Source organism: Sorex fumeus, unplaced genomic scaffold, assembly GCF_029834395.1.
Source record: "Sorex fumeus unplaced genomic scaffold, SorFum_2.1 ptg000033l, whole genome shotgun sequence".
In the NCBI taxonomy this organism is placed as follows: Eukaryota; Metazoa; Chordata; class Mammalia; order Eulipotyphla; family Soricidae; genus Sorex; species Sorex fumeus.
In genome coordinates this window covers 18,014,252-18,039,293 of record NW_026606090.1, presented here as the reverse complement: position 1 = coordinate 18,039,293, position 25,042 = coordinate 18,014,252, and the positions used below count along the sequence as shown (strand labels likewise).

Sequence of the window (25,042 nt, the reverse complement as noted above, 5' to 3'; positions counted from 1 at the left end):
GAAGCATACAGCTAATATCAAACACAGGGATTCAGCAAATACTGTACTCTGAGTGGGCAGTTCTGACAGGTCACACACAACTGAGTCTAAACAGCACTAAATTGTAATTCCAGCAACACCAGTGACCCGGAAGCCCTGAGACACTGGAATAGCTTCGCCTCTCTACATCTTAGCTTCTTCATTTCTAAACTAAAGAGCTGGACATGGTCTCCTTGTGTGGGTCTAAGGTTCCAGATGCCAAAGAATTTTCAAATTTAGCTGGTAATTTTAACATTGAATTGACCAGAGGGGAAAGAGCATCTGAAACCAAAATCATGGAAAAGAAACTCAGGCAGAGACGAGAGCTACATTCTTGTAGAGCAAGTATTTAACCTTCTCTCTGATCTGAAACGCACACAGCCAGGAGAAACACTTCTGGAAGCATTCATGGAACAGATGGTGATGTGGGATGAAACAAAGGTAGCCTGAGGTGCCTCCCAGGCACTCCTCCAGTCCACTGAAGCTGGGACCAGAAAACATCACTATATAAACTTAAGGCAGGGCAGGGAGGGTGTGGGTCAGACATATATAGTGTAAGGGGATGAGTGATGTATCATTGGGAGAAAAAAAAGTCACAACTCACATTATCATTGATTAATTGAGTGATTTTAGTCAAGTGAATATTGATACATGGCAGGAAAAGCATGAAATAAAATGAACACATACAGGAATTACTATTAACATAAGTGATAACATCAAAACATCTGGTAAAATGCAGTTAAAAAAACAACACAAATGAAATGGAATGTAAAACATTTTCACAGTATTCAAAGCTTTTGTAAAAGATTTAGACTCTAAAAGAGGAGCTACATGAAGGAGCTAGAGGAAAGGGGACTTTCATTCAGATCCTGTGTATCTGCTGGTGATAGGTCAAAGGGGTCAATATGTTATTCCATGGGAGGTGCCTAAGAAACACTTCTAAAACAGAGCATCTGAGCCCACCATACCAATGCAGTTACAAGCAATTAGTTTATGTGCAGTCTGACAAGAAAATAAAGATTTGAGATTTGGGCAATGGGGTTTCCATAATTACAGATCAAAATGAAACTGGTACTCAGATTAGATTCTGCTTTAGGAGGTCCTGGTTTCTAAATTAACAGAAACCACAAGCCAAGTATTACACTAGAAGACTCTAAAAATAAATGCTCTTGAACTTCTCACCTTACTTTCTATTTTCTAAGATAACTACTAATACACTTCAAATATTTAGCTGAGTTCTACCTCATAGGATTCTACCCAGGAGAATTATTTAAAAATCTTTGTGTAAGCTATAATTGTCCAATCACAAAAAAAAAGAGACTCTTTTTAAAACCAATGACCAATGAGTCTACTCATTGGGTTGTTTTTTTTTTCACATCCTCAGTTGAGGAAAACAAAGATTTGTAATAATGAACCTGTGGGCTGTTGCTCCCTTGTGCCCTGAAATCGCTAATGTGTAGAGACTAGATGGTGTGTGTCTCATCAACAGATTTATCTCATCACCATGTGATAGTCCAAGTCAAAAGGAATTTGTACTTGGGATAAAACCTGCAGCTGCCATTTCACATTTGCAATTTATTTTTAACTCTTTCTGAAAATGTCACTTCCCACCTAAGAATTCCCATTTAGAGTTGCATAGCATGACCACTATTTTTCCACATTCTTGCTACATTAACTGCCAATACTGAACAAATCCCCCGCCCTTGGGGTCTCTACTTAAACAGAGGGCCTTCTTTCATGACATACTGCCAAAATAAGCAGATACATACAGCACTGCACTCCAGTTAATCAACCAAAACTAAGATCAAATCCATGAACTCAGGAAATTGCCCTGAATTTCAACTGACAACAGGAAAGTAGAATCTTTCTAATTAACAAATACATACATATTTTTTAAAAATCATTCACAATTATAAGCACATCATTTAAGTTCCCCAACACTTTATGATTGAAGATCAGAGAGAAATTTAGCATTAAAATAATGGAATCACTAATTGTAAGAGATGAATTGTACAGGACAAGCCTTCTGAAGGGAATGAAGATGGCAGGCTGATCCTAAGACTGGAGCCTTCAGATATTAACTGATACTTTGATGTTCGTGCATCAGGCCAGAGTCACAAAGCAAGTAACATATCCAGCCTTATCTCAGCTTCCAGAGAATTAAGAATCAGCTTGAAGGGGACAAGATTAACATTGATTATTTTATATTTCCATACACTAAACAAAAAGAGTAAAGTTACTTTAGTGTATGTGTTAGTGAACAGCATTTATTAAACATCAGGTCTTAGACAAACAGCACTTCGGAAAAACTTTGGAGATGATTTTGCCTTTAAAACTCTTCCTTCAATAGGAAAACTTGTTTTTTTACCCTCCATATTTCTTTGATCTATTAATAGTCAAGTTTAAGGAATTTATTTCTCTACAGGAAAGACAAGAATGTGAAGCACTGTGAGTTTCCTATGGTGCTTCTTTGGGTCCAGAGCAACTCAGAACCCCTCAGGAAATGGGACTGTGCATCTATACTACCAGCCTATTCCACGCCCTGGCAAATGCCACATGAGGGTGTGCCCTGTTCAGAACCAACACCTGTAACCAAGAGAACCCTCCAGAAGATCAATGCAGACATTTATTTTTTGGCTTTTAAAGGAAAGTAGGTTTCTTGTTCTTTTTCAAAACATGTAAATGAAAAGAGCAGATGAAATTAGAATAAGCTCTTCACCCAATTACTATTTAACCTGACAACCAACTTGTTATCCTGCTCTTATTTTCCTTTTTTAACCATTTTTTTTGAAAGCCACTGAACATTGTCTTTTCATTCTAAAAACCATTATCTCTTGCATGCCCTGGGGTCTCCTTTTTCTCACGGGGCAACAAAAATGCGCCACCCTACACATGTCAGAGGTGAAATCATTCACTGAAGCAGTTGCCAATTGCATTCTTGAGTCCTCAGTGCCTGGCTGAATCACATCAAGGACACTCGCATGCAAATGATGAGCAGGCATGAGCTTTCTCAACTTCCACTGTGATGCTTGTGCTTCTTCCCTGACCTACTACTTTTGGAAAGGATGCTGTGTTCAAAGGGTGGTGGGCATCTGTTTCCATCTAAAGGTGAGTGGAAGTGACATTACTCTGGCACTAAAGTGTCCTACTAACAGTTTGAGTTTTCTACTTCCAAAGGCATCAAGCCACAATTTATAATGACAAAGAAAGTTGCAGAACTGACTCTGCTGCTGTCCCTTTGGATCAGCCTGTTTCTACTGGCATAAAAAGACTGACACAGTCCCTGTATCTCCTTTGGCTGAAATGGTGTTTGCTCTCAGCATGGTGCTGATCCACATTATCTTAAAGGGTTCCTAATCTAACTGCTTTCCTTACCTGGGCATGCGGCTTTAAATATGGGCTATGCTGGGATATGGAGCATGGCTGTGGAGGGAACGGAGAGGGATGCTGCAGGAAAAACGCCAATGGAAAACTGTGCTACACCAGAGGGAGGACAGTGAGTGGGACCCTCCCTGGCTCTGGGTGGTCTGCTCAGCCCCACCCTTCACCCAGTCCCTGGCTCCCTCCCCACCCTACCCCTGAGAATCACTTAAAGACTGACTGGAAAGTGGGGCATTCATGATTTTTCATCTTCTTCATGAAGTTTTTGAATTCCTTGTTTTTTTTATCCCACTTGTGGATTGCTGTCAGCAAGTACTGATTCTTCACCTTTCGGCCCATGATGAGGAAGTGATGGCTGAGGTTGTCCAGCTGGTGGCAGGGGCAGTCCGCCCCATTCTTTAGGTAGAGGACAAGCTTCTTCAGATCCTTCTTCTTTATGGGTCCCAGCTTCAGGGGCTTCTTCTTCTTGGGGACAATCTTTTTGTCGCCATTTTCTTTTTTCACTTCTTTGATTTTCATTCTCAGTGCTAGAGTAGGTGAGGGCAGGGTGGGAGAAGGAGAGAAGGGGGAGAGAAAGCATTTTAGAATGTATCTTTAATATAAAACAATAACCCAAATGGATGGCTTCAAAGACGTTAAAAAGACAAATAGCATGTTGAAGATGGAGTTCTATAGATAAGAACCAAGGTCTAGGTTGATCTTTATGTATTGATAGTATCCCCCTAATTCTGTGGTATTCCATGATAGCTCAATAGTTGTCGTAGGAAACCGTGAGATCCTTAAATAAAATTTCAAAATCTAATTTTATATATATATATATCATTTTACAATTCACTGACTCAATATATAGTGAGCCAAGGGGCTCCAATATGTTCTGTGTACTCCAGTACTATAGTACATTTAAAAAGAAAGAGAATGGAAGGGTGGGAGGGAGGGAGGAAGGATGGAGGGTGGGAGGGAGGGAGGGAGGCAGAGAGAGAAAGGGTAGGAGGGAGGGTGAAGGAATGAAATGAAGGGAAAAATATACTTAAGTGTTTTATTTTTTAAGAATAAAATAAAAGACTTAATAAAATAAAACACTGATTTTGGGGCTGGAGCCATAGCACAGCAGGTAGGGTATTTGCCTTGCACATAGCCAACCAGGGTTCTATTCCCAGCATTCCATATGGTCCCTCAAGCACTGCCAGGAGTAATTCCTGAGTGTATGAGCCAGGAGTAACCCCTGTGCATCACTGGGTGTGATTCAAAAAGAAAAAAAAGAAAGAAAAAGAAAGAAAGAAAGAAAGAAAGAAAGAAAGTTATCGATTTAGCTTTTAACATTAAAAGGACCCCATATTCCTTAAAAGTTGAGTCCTGTAAACAAGACAGACAATATCCATGTCTGTGCACTAAAAAAGGAAAATTTATAGTTCTTCAAAATGTTGTGTTCAGGTTGAAGCAATTGGACAGCATGCAGGGTGCTTGCCTTGCACACAGCCAACCTGAGTTCAATATTCTGCACCCCATATGGTCCCCCAAGCCCATCAGGAGTGATCCCTGAGCCCAGTGATAGAAATAAGCCTTGAGCACTACTGGGTGTACGATCTAAAAACCAAAGTGTCATATTCAAGGACAATTAACTTATATTTTATCTATTCAGCAGGCCCTCTCAATATCAAACTCTGCCTGGACTTCCTGGCAAATGAGAGGAATCCTGGTAAAATTCTGAGTGGGGGGTGCAGGTGATGATCTCTCCTCAAGTCTCACAAGGTCCCTGGGCTGTTTCGATTTTCCGTTCAACTCTGCAGAAAGAACCCAGCCTGGCCACCAACTCTGCCCTCTCCTTTCTTTGTCTCTACAGACCCTGAATTAATATTATTGTTTTAACATGCAGACTAGATAGTTTGCTACTGGGAACATGGGGTCTTCTGAAGAGAAATTCACACAGAAACAGTCGATAAGCTCTAAACACTGATCACATGAAGGTCTTATGAGGAAGTCTCTAAAGAGCCACCCCAGGAAGTTACAAGGGAGTTGAAAATTACTTTCTAGAGATCAGTATCCAGGTCATGTGTACATCCTATAAATAAATTAAAACTATTGAGCACACTTTTAAAAAATCCTCAAAACTCCACCCACAATTTATGAGAAAAGTAAAAGTAGCTCTGAATCTGAGAAAAGTAAGAGTAGCTAATAATTGTGAAAGTCTATTATAAGCTGGGAAGTGTTCTTTGCATTTTCCATGCATGTTTTCCATTAAACTTAACAAGACCATGAGGAAGGTAAGACAATTTCCTTATATAACAAGTGAGAAAATCAAGATATAAGGGGTTAAGTTTATTTACCAAAAAATCACTGATTCTAAACTTAAACCCATGTCTGAAAGCGCACTTTGGATCACCATGCTCTTTACACTGATTCCATGGCAGCAAAACTCTTTGCTACCATGGAATGAACCCTCAATGAGTAACTGAGTTGACAGGCCAAAAAACAAAGAGAAGAATTCAGATCACCTTCCCAGTTTCCCTGACATTTCTATGATTTGACTTAGAAAAAATGGTAAAAGGTATAATCATAGTTAGAGGGGCTATTTTGGAGAAAGAAAAGCTGCATTTGTGAAGGTTTTATTATTTAATTATTAGCTGCTAGAAAACATACCCTCAGTGAACCCAAATATAAGGAGAGAAAAATATTCTAGAAAAAAAATAAATGAATGTGTCAAAGTCAGTAAATTAGCTTTCAGTAAATTATGTTTTCTTTTCCTTACAAAAAGAGTTCAGCACACATCAAAAAAAACTAGTGGTACTACATGAAAAGTATCATGCTAAGCGAAATGAGTCAGAAAGAGAGGGACAGACATAGAAAGATTGCATTCATCTGAGGAACATAAAGTAATAAAATAAGAGACTAGCACCCAAGAATAGCCGAGATAGGTACCAGGAGGTTCACTCCATGGCTTGGAGGCCAGCCGCACATGCTAGGGAAAAGGCAGCTCAGATAGAGAAGGGAGTACCGAATAAAGGGTGTTGGGAGGATCCTCCCAGGGTGGGAGAAGCATGCTGAAAGTAGACTATAGACTGAACATGATTGCCTCTCAATGCCTCTTTTGCAAACCACAGCACCCAAAAGGAGAGAGAGAACAAAAGGGAATACCCTGCCATGGTGGCAGGGTGGGATGGGGGGGATGAGGGGTGGGAGGGGTACTGGGATCGGTGGTGGTAGAAAATGGGCACTGGTGGAGGGATGGATACTCGATCACTGTATAATTGAAACCCAAGCACAAAAATTTGTAAGTATACAACTGTACCTCAAGGTGTTTCACTAATAAAATTTTTTTTAAAAAAAGAACTAAAACAAGCAGAATTGGAGGGAATGTTGGGGTAAAGGAACCTTTATACACTGCTGATGGGAATAGTTCAACATTTTTGGAAAACAGTAAAGACAATCCTCAATAACTAATAGTTCAGCTTCCATATGATCCAGCATCCAGCAATTCTACCTCTCAGCATCTCTTTCACGGACCCAAAAACTCTAATCCGAAAAGACACTTGTGCTCCTATGTTCACTGCAGTACGTACAATAGTCAAAATCTGGAAACAACTCAAGTGTCAAAGAATAGACGACTGGCTAAAGAAACTATGGTGTATTACACAATGAAATACTACTCAGCTATGAGAATGAAGTTAAGCGATTCACAGCTCTATAGATGGAAGTGGAGGGTATCATGCTAAAAGAAGTCAGCTAAAAGGAAAAGGACAGATACAGAATGATGGCTCCCATGTATGGGATATGAAGAAGCATAGTAAGGTCATAGCAAGAAGCATAGTAAGTAACAAATACAAGTAACACAGCAAATACAGCATAGTAAGTAGCAAACACAGTAAAAAGCATAGCAAGTTACAAATGGCCAAAGATAAAAGAACTTGAGAACTGATCTACATAAGGGCAAAGGAGTTGGCTAAGGAAGGAGGGTATAGGGGACTGGGGCAGGGTGGGAGGTGGGACGTGGACACTGGTGGAGGGAGTGGGGTTAGAATGCTGAAGGTATGAAACCCTATTGTTAATAGTATTTTTAATTGCAGTGACAAAAAATTTAAAAAATAATTCCAGGTCCTGATGCCTATTAATTCCATATTAATATGGAATTAATATTAATATGGTACCCTAGGCCTGGTACCCCTTATGCAGTGCTTTACTCCCAAAGGTGAGTTCAAAAACTGGGCACAAAGAAGCAGGATCCTCTAGGTTAGGATTTACACTGACCCCTTAGCTAGTCCAGCCCAAGGGAGAAAGTTTGAGCACAGCTTCCTAATGAGCTTCTTTAACTTTCCATCACTGGGACCAGCTTTTTTTCAACACTTCTGGTTGTTTTGGTTTTTGATTTTCTTTTTTATTCTTTTTGGGTCATACCTAGAACCCAGGGGTGCTCAGGGGTTACTCCTGGCTCTTCATTCAGGAATTACTCCTGTCGGTGCTTGGGAGACCATATGGGATGCCAGGGATGGAATTTGGTTGGCCAAGTGTTAAGGCAAACGCCCTATCTGCTGTACTATATCACTACGGCCCCAATGCTTCTGATTGTTTGACTCTTGCCACCACTGTAGACAGGGTATAGTAAGATAAGCAAGTTGGTGGGGTAAGTCTTGCAGAAAAGAGAGAGTAGAACTAGAGAGATAGAGGAACAGTTAGGGTGCTTGCCTTGCATGCAGCTAACATGGGTTTGATTAGTAGCATCACCTGTGATCTCCAAACCCCACCAGGAGTGATCCCTGGGCACAGAGTCAGGAGTCATTCCTGAGCACTATCTGGGAAGGGAAGGACTGGGCTGGGTGGAGCCAGGCCAGGCCTTGGTGGATAATCTGACAGAAAACTTCACCGGTTCTGTATCTCACCAAGTGAGAAAAGTTCCATGGGCATGAATGGGGGAACAGCAAGAGAAGACTCAATGCCCAGGCCAAAGCCAAGTGAAGTCTCTGTCATTGCCTCCCCTCTGCAAAGCAGACCAAAAATGGCTAGGTAAAGACACATGTCAAAGAAAGGTAGCAAAGAGCATTGTATGGAGCCGAGCCAGGAAGAACAACTCTTGTCCTTTACCAAATCATCCAAGAAGAATCCCTGAGGTGAGGATAAATCTCAAACTACTTCCCAAAGTCTGAGTAGGAGAGCAATCAATTTATCATCAGAGACAGCATGGGCCAGGGCCATTGTGGACGACCTCTTTTCCCAAGGAGAAAAAAGCCAGTCCCCTTGAAAACCCTCTCTCTTGGGCTTTGTATAAGAGCCCTGCATATGCTCTCTCTGTGCACAGCTCCAAGAACGCTCACAGCAACCATGTCAAGAAAACATCGCTATTATTTACTCCAAATCAGGTTAAGTAATGATAACATAATACCATAGTTTGTAAGTGAAGATAAAGATTAGAACCCAAACCCAACCTCAAAGACCTCACTCTTTGCTACGATATCATGAATCTGTTTAAAGTGATAGTGTTTCAGTGGAAACTATTTTACTCTTTGATGGTATTGCTTTTAATCACAACTCAAATCAAAAATTAATGTTCCTGTGCCATGACCGTGTAAAGGAATTTAGTTTACATAGGTGAAGGGGGCGGGGGAGACAGTGAGGGGAGAGGGGCCTCAAATGATGGAAATGTGTTATGCATTAGATTCTTTATTTCTTGCCATTTGGCTCACTTTCCTTTTTGAGGTGGAGAGAGTAGAGAAGGAGGAGGCACATATGGCCAGAAATTACTAACATCTTTCCATCTTTCAAGGGTTTATTTTAGGGATGCAGATTACCAACAATGTTTGGATAGGCGATTAGTCCTTTGAGGTTGATTTCCCTGCGCCTTATGGATCTGGGAGCAACCCCCCACCATGCTACATCTAGGGGCTGCAGGAATAGGGGTGGGTTTTGTCCCAGGAGCAACTTGGAACTAATCACCACCACCTCCCCCAGCATCCAGCTGACAGTAAACAGGCACCCAACGGACTTTGCCCAGGGGCCATGTTTCCAGTTTGTAATGCAAATGAGGGTAGTGCACAGGGAGGAGAAGCCCCTGAAGGCAGCAGGTAAAACAATACCCTGTGTCCTGAGCACTAAACGTTGTGAGCATGGTCTGGAACCACTGGGCCTTGGTTCTCCAGCTGTGAAGCAGAGAACAGTTTGGCTGCTCCGGAGCCCTCCACCTAGAAGGCCCATGTGGAGCATACAGCCAAGCTCCAATTGGTACTGGCACACACCTTGACTTTCGCTTCAACTTCTCTCATCAGCTCCCCGTCTCCCCTCCTCGAGGTGCTACAGCCACCATAGGACCTTGATCTCAGCGACCTACAGCTGAGACCTGTTTTGACTATGAACCAAAAACAAAGCAATAAACGAGACAGCTGACTTTCCTACTTTTATTTTTAGCAACAATTCAACATCCCTCAAGCCCAGAATATTATTTCTACCTCTCACTTTGATGATCGCTGCCAGCAAGAATACACACCCAGAACCTTTATTCAAGCAGGTCCATAAAGTTTCATTATAATCTCGGTCAAACTATAACAAACCATGGTATTTACTCAAAAATTAATTATACTCACTGTCAAACCATAACACACCATGTTATTGCAATTCTCACAAATTAAATAAACTCCCTTGGTAGCTGCCCGCAAGCTGACCATACTTCTGTAGCTGAAACGGGTACTTGAAAGTCTACAGCCATCATAAGCCTATATTCCCTTCAAAATCATCTTTTCCTTGTGATCCCCATATATTATGGGGCCCCCATTAGGCAGTGTGTGTTGGCCACAGCAATCATTGACCAAAGGCCTGTAAGAGAGATCTGATAGGAATAAGGGGAATGGAGTTAAAACAGTGACTGTTCTGATTACAGATAATAATTAAAATGCAGAGCAAAGCAGAGAAAGAAAGAAAAGTGATCACAAGGAAAATTTTCACTGGGATTAGAAGAAAAGGTTATTATGAAATCTATCAGAGGTCCAGATGAAAAAGTAAACTGTCCTGCGTCTCAAAAAGCACAGAAAAAGCTATTTGAAGTGGAATAAAGGCTTCTCTGTCCCAGATCCTGAAGAATTCAAGAACCATAAATGTTAATCTACTATAACCTTGTCATCTAAACTATAATAATAGTGTGGAGTGTAGGAAAAATATTTTTAAATGAATGTGAGACTAGATTACTTGACAGGTAACAAGGGGCCACTAATGACTTGGAACAACTCATCCTCCAAAGGATGAATTTCAGAGAAAAGCCAACAGAGTAGTGAGGAAGAGAAATCAGATGACATTGCCAACCACCAACTTTCCAGAATGTTCTACTGGTCATTTCTAACCAAACAAATCACTTCCATTTTTCCTGGAAGTCAGTTAAAAAACATGCTTTAAAAAAAAAAAAATCTTTACAAACACATGCAAGAAAACAGTAAGGGAAATAAGAAACTAGGTTGTGTACTAGAAAGCAAATGGGTGTGGAGCCTGGTTGATGGGGAGAAGAAAAGTTGAAACCTCATTGAGTAAAGATAGGAATGTCAATCAGAAGCAAGCAAGAGCCAAACTCTCAGGCCTTTGGACCACTGGGTTCTTCTGAGTGCCATTACAAAGGTTGTAGTAAATATGGGTATTGGTTAAAAAAAGAAAAGAAAGAAAGAAAGTCTGTATAAGGATGCTTAATGCAACAGTTAACAGTTGGGACCATAAATCCAGATGACTGTCCCTTCCAGCAGCTGTGGGCTTGGATACACAGTAACCTTAGAGGATAAAGCTGTGAGAGGCTGCACCAGCTCCCAAAGAATAAGGTGAAAGTCTGTCTGGGAAACTGAGAATGCGAATTTATATCCTCAAACCAGAGGGTTGGAGGGATTTTGTTGTTGCTGCTATTGTTGTTTTAATTCGGGGGCCACACCCAGAAGTGCTCAGGACTTACTCTTGGCTCTGAACTCAGGGTTCATTCCTGATGGGGCTCAGGGAACCATGAGATGCTGGCTGTAAGGGATCGAACCCAGGTTGACCTCATGCAAGATGATCACTCTACTATCACTCTAGCTCCCCTGGAGGTTCTTTCTCTCTGTCTCTCTTTCTCTGTCTCTGCCTGTGTGTGTCTCTCTTTCTCACACTCTTTCTCCTCTTCCTCTTTTTCTCTCTCTTCTCTCTCTCATCTCTCTCTTTCTCACTCTCTCACTCTCTCTCCAAAATCCAGCAAATCACAGGTCATAGATATATACACAAACATTTCTACTTGGTGCTTTTTACTTAAATTTAAGTGGACAGTCAAGAATCAGCAGACATTTAAGTTCTCTGAATGTGAAAAACAATGATGACTAAAGTATGCAAATAACCAGCCCACCAAAATGGAGTTAAAAGAGACAATGGAGGGGGGGCACAAAAATTTTTCTAAAAGATAAAATTATATAAGATAATGATTTCTAAAACAAGAACAGCATAGAAAATCCAGGGAACAGAAAATTTGAAAAACATTTAAATACAGGCAGACAAATAAAAGCACAAAGTAAAAATTTTAAGAAAAGATTGAAGAAATATCCTAGGAAACTGAACAAAATATCAGAGATGAAAAATAGGTGGGAAAAAAAACAGGTAGGGGATCAACTCTGGTGTTTCAATATCTGAATAAAAGGCATGATAATGAATCGAGAAAGCTTTATCATGAAAGACATGGAAGAAAACATCAAAAACACTATACAAGACAAAAATCCATAAATGAGGAACTTTGATGGCCTAATTCAATGAATCATAAAATTTGAAGTAACAGGGATAAAAAGAACATTCTCATCCTCCAGGAGCATTGTTTTTCAACTGTTTCACATCTGTGGGCCAGCTAATGTGTGCATGTCCCCTTCTAGACAGAGAGATACACTGCAAACTGCTGGTTCTGAACTCTTCCAAACCTGTGAACCAGCACCAGTCCACAAACTGGGCAGTGGGCTTGGGACTACTGCACTAGAAAGAAACGGAAAGTATGCATTTAAGACAAAGAATTAGGCATCAGAACAGATCAAATTTATCAGCAGCAACATAGAAGCTGGCAAATAATTATGTTTTAAATGCTTCTAAAATTCACATTCTGGTGTCAAAGCAATAGAACAGTTTGGAGGACCCTTGCCTTGCATGTGACTGACCTGGATTTGATTCCTGGTACCCCATATGGTTTCCCAAGCATTTTCAAGAGTGATTACTGAGTGCGGAGTCAGGAGGAACCCCCAAGTATTGCCAAGAGTGGCCCACATCCCCCCAAAAAATATTTCCACTTTCAATACTGGCCAAGACATCAATCAGTGTGTAAAAAGAAAATAAAGATACCCTCACACATTAAATGGTTAAAGAAAGAACTAAAAAGATCTCCCAATGTATGTCTTGTTAGGAAACCTCCATATGTGCTCTAAAAAAAAAAAATGAAGAAAAACAGCACAAAAAAGATTATAAAGGCAATGAACATCTTAGAGTGGCTGAATTTCCAGACTGAAACAGAAGTGTATTCTACCTGATTAAAATTTGCAGGAAGGTTTCTTATTTCATAATATGGAAATAAGGAACTGGGAAAAGAAAATGACACAATCATAATTTCAAAGGAAAACAAATGTATTAATGATTAGAATAAATACTGAATACTCATGTCTTTGTTTTTTGAGCCATGAGCCTCACTTAATGGTACTCAAGGAACTACTCCCAGCTCAGTGCTCAGGGAACCATATGGAATATGGAATATGGTCTCCTGCATACAAAGCATGCACTCAAGATTACTGTGCTATTTCTTTCTCCCTAAATACTCATGTAACCTAAAGTGTAATATAACTGCATTGCAGAGAATAAAACTTTTGAAAATAGTGTAAAATAGATAAGTACTTATCTTTAGTAATAGAAATGTAATGTCCAATATTGTCAAAAAATCAAACTATAAGTATGTTATTTATTTACTTTATTTTTCTAGCATAAGGAATAGATAAAACAGCTAAAATTTTTACCTCTAAGTTGTAGGAATTAGCAGTGAAATGGCATTGTGCAGAGGACTACAGTCATTTATTACTATTTGACTTCTAAAATTGAATTTAAATCTTAAAGCAAGAACCTCAAGCTTCTAATAAGCACATAGTACAGATTTGGGATGTCACTCAGTGGTAGACCGCCAGTCTTGCATGTGTAAGATCCTGGGTTTGATCCCAGTCACTAAATAAATGTATATAAAATATACATTAATCCCAAAATGTGAAATACATTTCCAGCCCTTCAGTTTTCCATATACTAGAGCTTCTTATCTTTAGTTAGGACATCTTAAGGGTCTTGATTGAGTAAGAATTATACTTTTACCATTGCTTTTGATGAAAAGGATGTGATCTACAGATCTAGTCAATCCCCATTATTTTTAGAATAAAAAGTTAATTATGGGTCAAGGAGATGGCTTAAAGGGCTAGAGCATGTGTTTTACAAGTAGAATCTCAAGTTCAAAATCCAGTCCCCTAAGCACTGGTTGAAGTAGCGCTCCCTCCCTCAGAAGCCACCAATAATCCTCATACCAGTGAATGTAGCCCAAAAAGGAGAGAAAAAAAAAAGTTAACTATCAAAGATATAACTGACACAACGTATTAGTTTTAGGTACAAAACATAATTATCAAATAGTTGTATTGTTGATAAGCCAATAAGCCTGGTTAATATCACCATACATAGAATTTGGGTTAGTTACAATGGAATACTAGCAACATTAAACCTAGTCAACGGAAGTGTAGAAGGAAAGTAACTTGCTGAGGTCACAGAGTTGGAGGGTCTCTTCTCTATTCAGTCTGTTCCCTTTGATCACTGTCTAAAATTCTGCTTTATTCCATATTCCTCAGAGTATGAGAACAAGAGATGAACAGCTGATTTGGGGGATTAGTGGGAAATGCTTGGACACATATTCTCCAATACGTGCTAGCGAATGTTTATCCTGTGCCAGACACTGATTCTTGGTAACTACCTTTTTTCCTAAACTACTCTGCCTTCAAAGAGCAGTGCAGATCCCAAATGGATGGTTTGAGAAGCCGGGCTGTCTACTTCTCAGAGGAAACAGGCAGATGTCTCACAACGCAGCCTTCCCCATCCATGGATCCATCCTGATCCAAAAGCTCCTTGGAATGGGATGGGCATCGTGCAAAAGCTGTCTGCCCACACAGAGCCTTTAGATGAAAACATCTAGTCACATAGCAAGCCATGAAAAAGCAATTATGGAAATGGGAAATTTTCTGCTTTGGGGACCCATTTTTACATATTCCCAGGTGGAAAGGCACCTTAAGCAGAGAGCAGCATCTTAAGCTCTACTGTGCAATGAGAATTAGTAAAAAGTCTCAGGATAAAAAGAGCTGGGCTAGAAAAGGCTACAGCCTCCTCCCAAGCTGCCTTCCATCCAGCACAGGGGGTTGGGCACCCTGGAGAACTGGCTTTGAGGCATTAAAGTTCAAATGAGTCTTAAAGACAAAAGGCCCTGCAGTGGCAGTGTAACAGACCTCTCTGTTCCCAGAAGGAGCCCATGTTTGGCATCATTAACTCCTTTAGCAAAGAAAGGAGCTAGCACTTGATCACAATAACTCAGACTCTCTCCCCTGACCACAAACCACATGCTGCATACTTACATGCATTTACTGACTACAAGACATACGTTACCAAAAAAAAAAAAATTGAAAGCAGCTTGCTTTTTCTCTTTCTGACAACAATCAGCAGATGTAGAAAATATTCCTGAGTGACTTGTTTGGAGCAAATTATTTAATTAAGTTGTCCTGTTTTCTGGACCCCAGACATCTTGAGGTGGTGGGGGATGGGCTGGGTTCAGCCAGGAGAGTGGAGTTGGAAACTTTCCGGGGCGCCCTCCCCAACACACTCACACAGGCGACACAACAGCATCATCGATGTCAGCTACCCGGAATCCCACCGCCTAATTGCTTGATTTCATGGGTTGTGTTCAGTCCCCATTGGTTTAAGCTAATGGTGCAAAATGAAAACCCCACTTTGAAAGCCAAGCACTGCCTGGTATGGTTTTATTTGTGAAGACATGAGCCTGGCAGCAAGGACAGGGTCCTCTGTGCTGGACAAAGATCCTCGGTCTTTCCTCCCTGTAAGCACCACAGCCCTCCCTCACCACCCTAGCAGGAGGCAAGGAATGGGAGAATCTGGAAATCAAGTCAATCATTAGGATTGATTGAATCTTGGCTCCAAGTCTGCACTGACTTGCCAAAGCAAATAGTTTGTCCTGCTGTGGGGTCACTGGTTTTCCATTCCATCCCCCAGTGTTTGCCTAAATGGTAATTTAGAGGGTGGGATGATCTTTTCTGAGGAAAACAGGGAGTAGGCTTTAGAAGCAGATAGCCTGGCTATTGAGAAACTTGATAGGGGTCCTCAAAACTTCAGCAGCACCTGAATCATCTGAAATATTTATTATAATGCATGCTGCCTTACACATACACATATACATATACATACATACACAAATATATGCATATATACATATGTATATATAATATACATATATGTGTGTATATCTACATATACAATATATACAGATGTATATAAATGTGTGTGTGTGTGTGTGTGTGTGTGTAATTCCTAGCCTGGGTGAAAACTAAGGTAGTTACTAGATGAAAAGGGGATGGTGCCAGGACTAAAGGAGTAAAAGGGTCCTTGGGGGTGGGAGGACACTGAACATTGATGGGGGCAGAGTAAGGGTCACACAATTAAAAATGTGTTAACCTAAACCCTGAAAGTTTCATAATATTACGAATCACTGAAAAAGTAAAAATATAGGGGCATAAATGCTATGTTCCACCCCTAAAGTTCCCCATTCGTCAGCAGTGGATGGGGCTCCACTCAGTAGCAATAGATGAGGTTAGGTTCCTCCATCTTTAACCTGGTTATTCAAACTTGAGTAAATCACTTTGCTTCTCCAAGTCTCTGAACTAGTTGATTTTCATTTCCATTACAGCTCTGAAACTCTTTCTAAATATTTCTAGTTCCTTGAACTTCAATTCAGAAGCTCGAATCATTCAAGGAAAGTTCCCCAGTTCAGATGGGAGCTGCTGCCCTCTCCTGCTCACAGCTCTCGGCAACCTTGCTTATATTCATGACAGTCCACACTCATGGTGAACACTGGAGTTCACTCCTGGCTGGGAAGTTGGCTAACCCTAACAGCGGACCCCCAAGCATGGTTTCCAGCTGATCCTTAAGCTATCCCAATAACTACTGGAAGGAGAGGTCTAAAGAGTTCCCTGTCTTCTTGGCTGGTCTTAGGTGCTTGACTGGGACAGTCCTGAATAAACTATGAGTTGCGTGGTCTCTGAGAACCAGAAGCAGGCACAGTCCAGCTTTTAGTTGATTCCTCTAGCGGCAGAGGCTACACTCTCTGTAAAATGTATGCTTTTCCCAAAATGTATGGATAAGCCATCTTCCTGCAACCTCTGAAGCCCCACTCAAACTTGACCTTTATAGCTCCCCCTGCCTGAATCATGGCTCAGCATAGCATAGCATTACTCCTGAGTGCCCTTACATGTATGCTCCCTACATGAGCTCCTGTAGGGTATAGCATAAGGCCTAACACAACAGAATACTCAGTGGGACATCTGCTGGACATGGAAATAAATAAGAGGTGTAAACAGCAAAGCCATAGTCCTAAAGCCTCACCCCTAGAAGACTGGAAATTCTTGCACAAACCTCTGCGTTCGCACAGATAGTAGTGGGTAATAATCACTGATCTCGGATAACTGCCTCATCAGGCAATGACTAGGAAATTCACACATGAACTCACTGAATCTTTGAAATCCTCTACTACCAGCTTGCAGATTAGGAAACTGAGGTGAAAAGATCCAAGTAATTCTCCATAAGCTGTCAATGTAGAGTTGGAATTTAACCCCAGATAATGTAAATCACAGAATACAAATAATATCGGAGGGAAAATGAGTGCTAGCAGGAGAGTAAAGGTCAGGCTTGCACAGTCCCTGACCCTACTCACAGGAAAGGCCAGTGAACAGTACAGACCCATGTGAGTAACACTACCCAGTGGAGCCTGCTCAAGTGACCCCCGTGACCCAAGTTCACTTGCTCTCTTCAACAAACAGAAAGTGCTCTCCCAAACACTCTTTCTTGAAAGCACTGAGAGTACCAAGCACACCTTGGTTGGAGCCTTAACTAGGTGATAAGCAGTCTCATCAATGCTGAAAGGTCAAAAGCCAAAAACTCTGCTCTTAAAGAAATCTGTCACTGTCACTGTCCTCCTGTTGTTCATCGATTTTCTCGAGCAGGCCCAGTAACGTCTCAATTGTGAGACTTTGTTGTTACTGTGTTTGGCATATCAAATACGCCACGGGTAGCTTGCCAGGCTTGCCGTGTGGGCGAAATACTCTCGGTAGCTTGCCGGGCTCTCCGAGAGCGGCAGAGGAATAGAACTTGGGTCAGCCATGTTGGCTTTGTACAAGACAAACGCCCTACCCCCTGTGCTATCGCTACAGCCCTAAAGAAATCTGGAGGAGGAAATAATAATTCTATTGAAATATATACTATAAAGTTCATTGGAAAAAATTAGCAGAAAAAAAGTATTAATGATGCAGAGGAAATAAGCCAAAATATGCCAAGACTTTCAACAGTCACTGTCTCTGGACTATATCTGATCTACACACTATGCTATTCACCATTTTCTGTTTTGTGCAACACATACATATTTTACAATCAGTAAAGGAAAAAGCTCTCAAAAAAGTAAACCATTTTAGGATAAGATTTGAGCAGAGATATTCAAAACCTACATTGCATATCTCTCCATATTTAGGAGCAGGTTGAAGTTATTGCTCCTCTGGAAGGTTCAACTGCCTGAGGAGGGAAAGAGGGTTTCATAAAAACACTAAGGAAAATAAACACCAGCAGGCATCAAATTAAACATCAATTCATCTTGTGTAGGATCGCCCATCCAAAAAAATGTAAATTCCTGGCTACCACCTGAAGTTTCAGGAAGCAGCTTTTTACCCTAGAGAAGCACTAGTCATGGGTGGGGAAGGAGAGGAGACACAGGGCCCCTGGACGGTCAGTCCTCAGATGCTCATGTTCCACATCCGCAAATTCAATCAGCCTCAGATGGAAAATATCAGCCAGGCAGCTAGGCCCTGCACCGAGGCACTGTCTGCAACGAAACACGGATTCCCTTTTTTCCTTGTCATTATTCCCTAAGCAAATCCATATAACAACTACTTGCAGAACACTTGCCTGGTTTCCTAGAGATGACTGAAGAATAGGGAGAATGCGGTAGGTCCTTTCTACACGTGGGATAATGCCATTTGCTATAAGAAACTTGAGCATGTGTGGATTTAAGCACCCTTGGGAACCTAGATAAATTCCCCATGGATGCTGAGGGATGGCTGTAAAAGGACTGCCAAACTCTTTGAGAAAGAGTAATTTGTCATTACACCAGGAGAACAGGAATAAGCACCAGGATATTTAGCTACCCTGACAAGAAAATAGCCTGGTGCAAAGACTGGGCCCGTGTCCTACAGACACAGACACAACAGTGAGACAGCACTGAAGGAGCCAAGTCCTCCTCCCCTCCTCTGTTCACAAAGCTCCCAGTCTGTGCCCAGGTCAGAGACTAAGGCAGTCTGTCTAACCCACGAGGCCAATCTTCCATGGCAGGAAACACAATATTTCTGATGGGGGATACAGAGTACTGGGCACAGAGCCAGGGAACTGGAAGGAACTAGAAGGGCGCTGCTATAGGCTTATCCCAGTTGATGGGAGGAAACCTGAGACCAGAGAGGGTCAGTGAGGAGGGGTACACAGTGAGGAGAGGAGGGGCATACAGTGAGGAGGGGCACAAAGTGAGGGGAGGAGAGGCACACAGTGAGGAGGGCTCACAGGGAGGTGAGGAGGGCACACAGGGAGATGGGGAGGGTACACAGGTACAAGAGGAGGGGCACAGAGTAAGGAGAGGAGGGACACACAAAGAGGAGAGAAAGGGCAAACAGTGAGGGGAGACACAGTGAGGAGGCTATTTGGGACATAAGTAGAGCGCAGGCCTGCCATCTCTCCCTCCCGACTGTGGCAAGCTTTCTGTCAGATCTAGGATGGTTAAGGAAGGGCTCCTCTTAGGACTCACTGTCCCCTTTTCATCTCACAAGATATCCTGAGGGTTCAGGGCTAACGTGTCTCTCTGATTCCTCAGCAACACCAGGCCAAGGAAGCACAAGACAGACAGTCCCACCCCTGCTCCTTTGCCCAAACCCTGGAGGATCCCTCTGAAGCCAGCTCAGCTGCCCTCCCGCCAGTGCCCTACTCACACATCTAAGATTCCTACCTGATACGTGTATACAATTTTCTGCACTTGAATTTCCTCCTCCTTTTCTTAATAAACCAGTCTCTCTAGATTCCATATAAACAGCAGGACAGCCACTTTGGAAGGTACGCAGGGCCACGTTGAGACCTACCCACCAGAGACAGCTTCCCACCACTTTTCATAGCTTCACCACGAAGTCAGTCAGTGGACAGGGCTCGTATATTCCTTCCTCTCTCCCCAGCAAGCCCTACCAGAAACAGACCTGGATCCAGCTGTATTGCATGTATATCACACAGAGAGGAATGCTGGTCTCCCAAAGGTGACGTGGGTCTTGGCCTGAAGCAGACTTGGCTGCAGCCAAGAATCTAAAGCATTCATGCAAGTTGCAGTCAACCCGAGCTCAGAGCTGGCCCCTTCTCTTTTCCCGGGCTTTCCTCTCTATGAACAAATCATTCAGCACAGTCTGGGGCAGCAGGGCCCAGTTGCATGTGCTACTCCTGTGTGGATTCTCTGCTCTTTAATTAAACCTATCAGGGGCTGCACGTACAAGGAACAGGATAGAGGTCTCAGGGGAAAACATGGCTCAAGGCAGTTTAAGGGGGATGTAGCCACCCCCCAACTCTTCTCTTGCTTCAAGAAAAATACTGAAAAGAAACAAATACATGGACACATGCATGCACACACACATATGTTTTCATGTATCATGTCTCCCTTGCTGTCCACTGGGTCTGAGTTGGTCCCAGACCTGGAGGAGATTCACATGAAGTCTTGGAGGGTGGCAAAGAAGCAAAGTACAGCAGAGACTAACAGGAAACAGGAATACATACTGCATTCTGGGTTTCTCCCTCAACTCCGGAGTACACATCTCTCATTCAATAGGAACACTGGCTAGTTACCAAGTTTCTAGCTGCAGAGCGTGTAGGAATTTTGCCCTGTGCCCAGCACTGTCCATGCATAATGTTTCTCTTCCTGCTGAAGACAGTTTTTAAAAACGCCAGGACTCAGGAGAATGACTCTGGCTCTGAGTGCCTGGGTCGATGCACTGTTGAGGCACCAGTTCCCTCAGGAACTGTGTCCCTTATTAATACAGGGTCAGTAGCTCTGACCCTCAGGCTGACACGCTAGTTTCTCTAAATCCCCTTCCCCGGAGGGAGAGTTCTTTTTCCCGTGTTCCTCTCCTCAACCTCCAGACATGAAACAGCACACCCAGCACACGTTTCCTCTGGTCCTAACCAAGAGGCTGGAATATCCCACGGATGTTCTGGAGAAACAGGGTCTAGCAACCCTCACTGTCCCTGCAGAGGGGAAGTGGCATAACAGACAGGGGAAGACAAAAGATGAATAGCAACACACATGCCATCACCACATCACAGCACCCAAACCACTCAGAGCTAAGCTCGTGAAAGTTTTGGATAAGCTGGTAGGTGAAACGGCATCTTAATTGTCAGGTGTGGGACAAAATAGCATACCATTTTGTGTCTTTTGTGGAAAGAGAGACACTCTATAAAACCCACAACAGTGCTACTTTGTCATAAATTGAAAGTAAAGGTGTGCTGTGGAATCCTTAAGGCCCGCACACCTGGCTCACTGCCATGGGGGGCTGCAGGGGCTATGCACCACCGTGGTCAGAGGAGACTCACTCCATATGCCCAGATAAAAACCCTCCGATGTGGCCAGTCAGGGAGACCAAATCTCAAGGTCTACAACCTTGAAAAACTGTTTTAATCACCCTGAACAGGGTTCTTTATAAGAACTATCCTCTGGTGAATGCATACATTGTGTCTTTAGTTCAGCAAATAGTTTATTAAAAAGGCCCTCCCGTTGTTCATCGATTTGCTCGAGCGGGCCCAGTAACGTCTCCATTGGAGACTTTTGTTGTTACTGTGTCTGGCATATCGAATCCGTCACGGGGAGCTTGCCAGGCTCTGCCGTGTGGGTGAGATACTCTCGGTAGCTTGCCGGTCTCTCCGAGAGGGGCGGAGGAATCGAACTCGGGTCGGCCATGTTGGCTGCGTGCAAGGCAAACGCCCTACCGCTGTGCTATCGCTTTTCTTCAAGTTTAACATGAGCTTCTTCGGGTGATTCACTGCAGCATTAGAGACCTTTGGAAAATTCCACCTCTGCCCCTGCCCTCCAGGACCTAGTTTCTAAGTGCTGACTGTCCCCTACATTGGTATCTACCTTTTCCAGATTTGGCTTCACAATTAAAATCCTGCTCAGGTGTTCTAGACATTTAATTTCACTGTAGCTTTTGGTTCTGTCATTCCATTCACAAAGCATGCCTGCAATAGAAATTACCTGACAGGTGCTAAGTAGCAGAACTATAGGCATATTTTGAGCTGCTGTCACACTTCCAGCTGCTTCCAGAAGCTGGCCCATGACAGCTTCCCAAAGGGTGCCATGCACCTCTAGAATTTCCTGTGCCAAGCAAGACACCCAGACGAATCCAAAATCTCTCCTAAGATGCTCATATCAATAATCACTGCGAGTTTGTTTTTCTTTGTGTGATTATGAGCTCACAACTCCACCCTCTACTATCAGCTACCAAGTTTGCCTTAGGGCTTCCTAGTACAGTCATGTGATATTCTAGGGGCTTTGAGTTCATCTTCAAAGCAATCTAGTGAAGGAGGTACTGGAGTCACCATCAACCTTTGCACAAAGTAGACCTAGACACACAATTTTCCAAAAGACACCAGCTAGGAAGTGACCTAGAGCCAAGATTCCATCCAAATTAGATCCTTAGACCCTATAGTAGATTAAATGGTATTCTCCTGAGATTCAGGAGGCTGGAGTGAGAGCACAGTGGGTAAGGTGTTTGCCAAGATTCCATCCAAATTAGATCCTTAGACCCTATAGTAGATTAAATGGTATTCTGCCGAGATTCAAGGGCTAGAGCAATAGCACAGCAGGTAAGGCGTTTGTCTTGCACGTGGCTGACATGGCCGACCTGGGTTCGATTCCTCCACCCTTCTCGGAGAGCCCAGCAAGCTACCGAGAGTATCTCGCCCGCACGGCAAAGCCTGGCAAGCTATCCGTGGTGTATTCAATATGCCAAAAACAGTAACAACAAGTATCACAATTTGTTGTAAGACATTACTGGTGCCCACTTGAGCAAATCGATGAACAATGGGAGGACAGTGCTACAGTGCTCCCGAGACTCATGTCTACCTGGAACCTCAGAATAGAAACTTATTGCGAACAAATATTTTGCAGTTATAATCAGTTAAGATGGGTACATACTGGATTAGAGTGTCCCCAAATCCACTGATTCATGTCCTTTTCAGAAGAGAAGAGATACAGAACTACACAGCATACATAGAATAGGACCATGTGAAAACAGAAACAAAGATTAGTGTTTCAAGTCATGGAACATCAATGGTTCTGGTAGGCACCAGCAACTAAGGACAGAACAACATTCCTGCTCAGAGCCTCCTGAAGCTACCATCCCTGATGGAATCTTGGGTTTGGACTTTGCTTCCTAAAATGAGAGAGTACCTATTCTTTAGCCACCCAGCTTCTGCTCATTTGTGATAGCAGCCCTCGAAACTAAGCCAAGCCCCCTGCAGGGCTGACTCAGCAGGGTCACAACATAGGTCTGAGAAATCGGGACAGTTTGCTGCAAAGTCTTCACCTGCTCCCTGCCCAAGATGTCCTGTATGTGACTCCCACGTCTGCCGTATAACTTAGGGCAGGACAATGAACTTCATTTTCCTCAGCCTAAAGGGAGGTGATAATACTCTCCATACCACACCACCCAGGGCTGTTGGCAGCTACCATAGAAAACTAAGTTCAAAACAGTTTGAAAATGGCTAACTGTTCTCTTACCTTTAACTATCTTTTGCACACTGAAAAAAATTTATACCATGAATAATTGCTTTTCAAAGTAAACTACATGTTTAAAAATAGAAATATAAAAACATTTATATATTTTAAAATATATTGTATATAAGTATAAATTTATTTTGGTTTTGGGGCCACATCTAGCAGTGCACAGGTCTTACTTCTGGCTCTATGCTCAGGAATCACTCTCAGCAGTGTTTGGGGGAGCCATACAGGGTGCTGGGGAATCTAACCTGGATTGGCCATATACAAGGCAAGCAGGCAAGCACCCAACTGCTGTACTTTCTCTCCATCCCCATATAGATTTGTCTTTATTTATACTTTATTTATTTTACTCCTCTAAACTACTACCCAAAATTGAAGTACTTCTCTGCCTTCAGGAGCAGTGTAAGTAAAATTTTCAACTGTGTTTAGGCCAAAATAACTCTAACTTTAGAATTCAGATTCACTTCTCTCAGGGCTTCTATGAAGCTCTGTGTGTAGGCTTGTCTAGAAGTGAGCAGGGAAGACAGCAGTTCTAGAGCCCTCCATTCTCAACCCCATAGACCCAAAGACTTCACTGGTGGTGTCCAGACTGAGATTTCCTGTTCAGGGAAGGTAAGGCTCTGTGTGTGTGTGTGTGTGTGTGTGTGTGTGTGTGTGTGTGTGTGTGTTACAGCAGACCAAGCGCCCAAGCTCTTAGAGCAGAACGGAATGGAATGGAAGAGGCCCCGCGCCTGACTGTCCTCGCCGCCGGGGCCCCTTGGAGGGGAGCGGGTTGAGCTTTCTTCCCCGCCCCAACCAGGGCTCCGGCAGCCAAAGACCTCCAGGACCAGCCACTGCCAAGTTGAGACCACTCTCCGCACACATGAAGGTACTGGCAGAGGGACAAAGTCACGCGGGTTCTGGGGCCGAGATCTCCAAGCCTACTCGGATTTGGGCCGAGCATCTTCCACCCAGATCCTCCAAATTCCAGTAGGCAGGGGCCACACCCACCAAATGGCCCCCTGGCACCGTGTAATCCCATCAACGGCCAAGACTCAGAGACTATAAAAACCAGTTCCCGGAACCGCACGGCCACATTCGCGGCCATGCGACATCCTATTATAACATCTTATTATCTCATTCCTACTTTGGACAAACTGGCAGGCTACTGAATGTAGCCTGCCCACACGGCAGAGTCTGGCAAACTCCCCGTGGTGTACCCAATATGCCAAATACCAGTAACAATGATGGGTCTCATTCTCCTAAAGAGCCTTGAATATAATCTCAGGGCCTCAGGGCTAGGATGAAGGAGACGTTACTGGGGCCTGCTTGAGGCAGTCGACGATTAACAGGATGATTTGTGATTTGTGTGATTTGTGATCCAGTCCAGGTCTAATCTTAGAGGTCAGAAAACAGGACAGAAGGAGGTAGAGACTAGGGCCTAGGCTGCCAGTGTGGACCTTGACTTCCTACGGCCTCCAACATGTCCATTCCCTACCCCTCAACCACTTGTCTTTCCACTCTGTCATTCAGTTTCTGCAAGAGGCTCTGAGCACCTCTAGATGATAGTCT

At 42.8% G+C, this 25,042-nt stretch overlaps 1 protein-coding gene across 1 annotated transcript in view; it reads right to left on the bottom strand.

Moving 5' to 3' along the window:
* Positions 1 to 629: 629 nt before the first annotated feature.
* SFRP1 (secreted frizzled related protein 1) overlaps positions 630 to 25,042 on the bottom strand; it is a 47,787-nt gene continuing 23,374 nt past the window's right edge. The window contains exon 3 of the mRNA XM_056116655.1: positions 630 to 3,926. Within this exon, the coding sequence (XP_055972630.1) occupies positions 3,604 to 3,926 (323 nt within the window). The 3' untranslated portion in view covers positions 630 to 3,603. The remainder of the gene's footprint in view (positions 3,927 to 25,042) is intronic.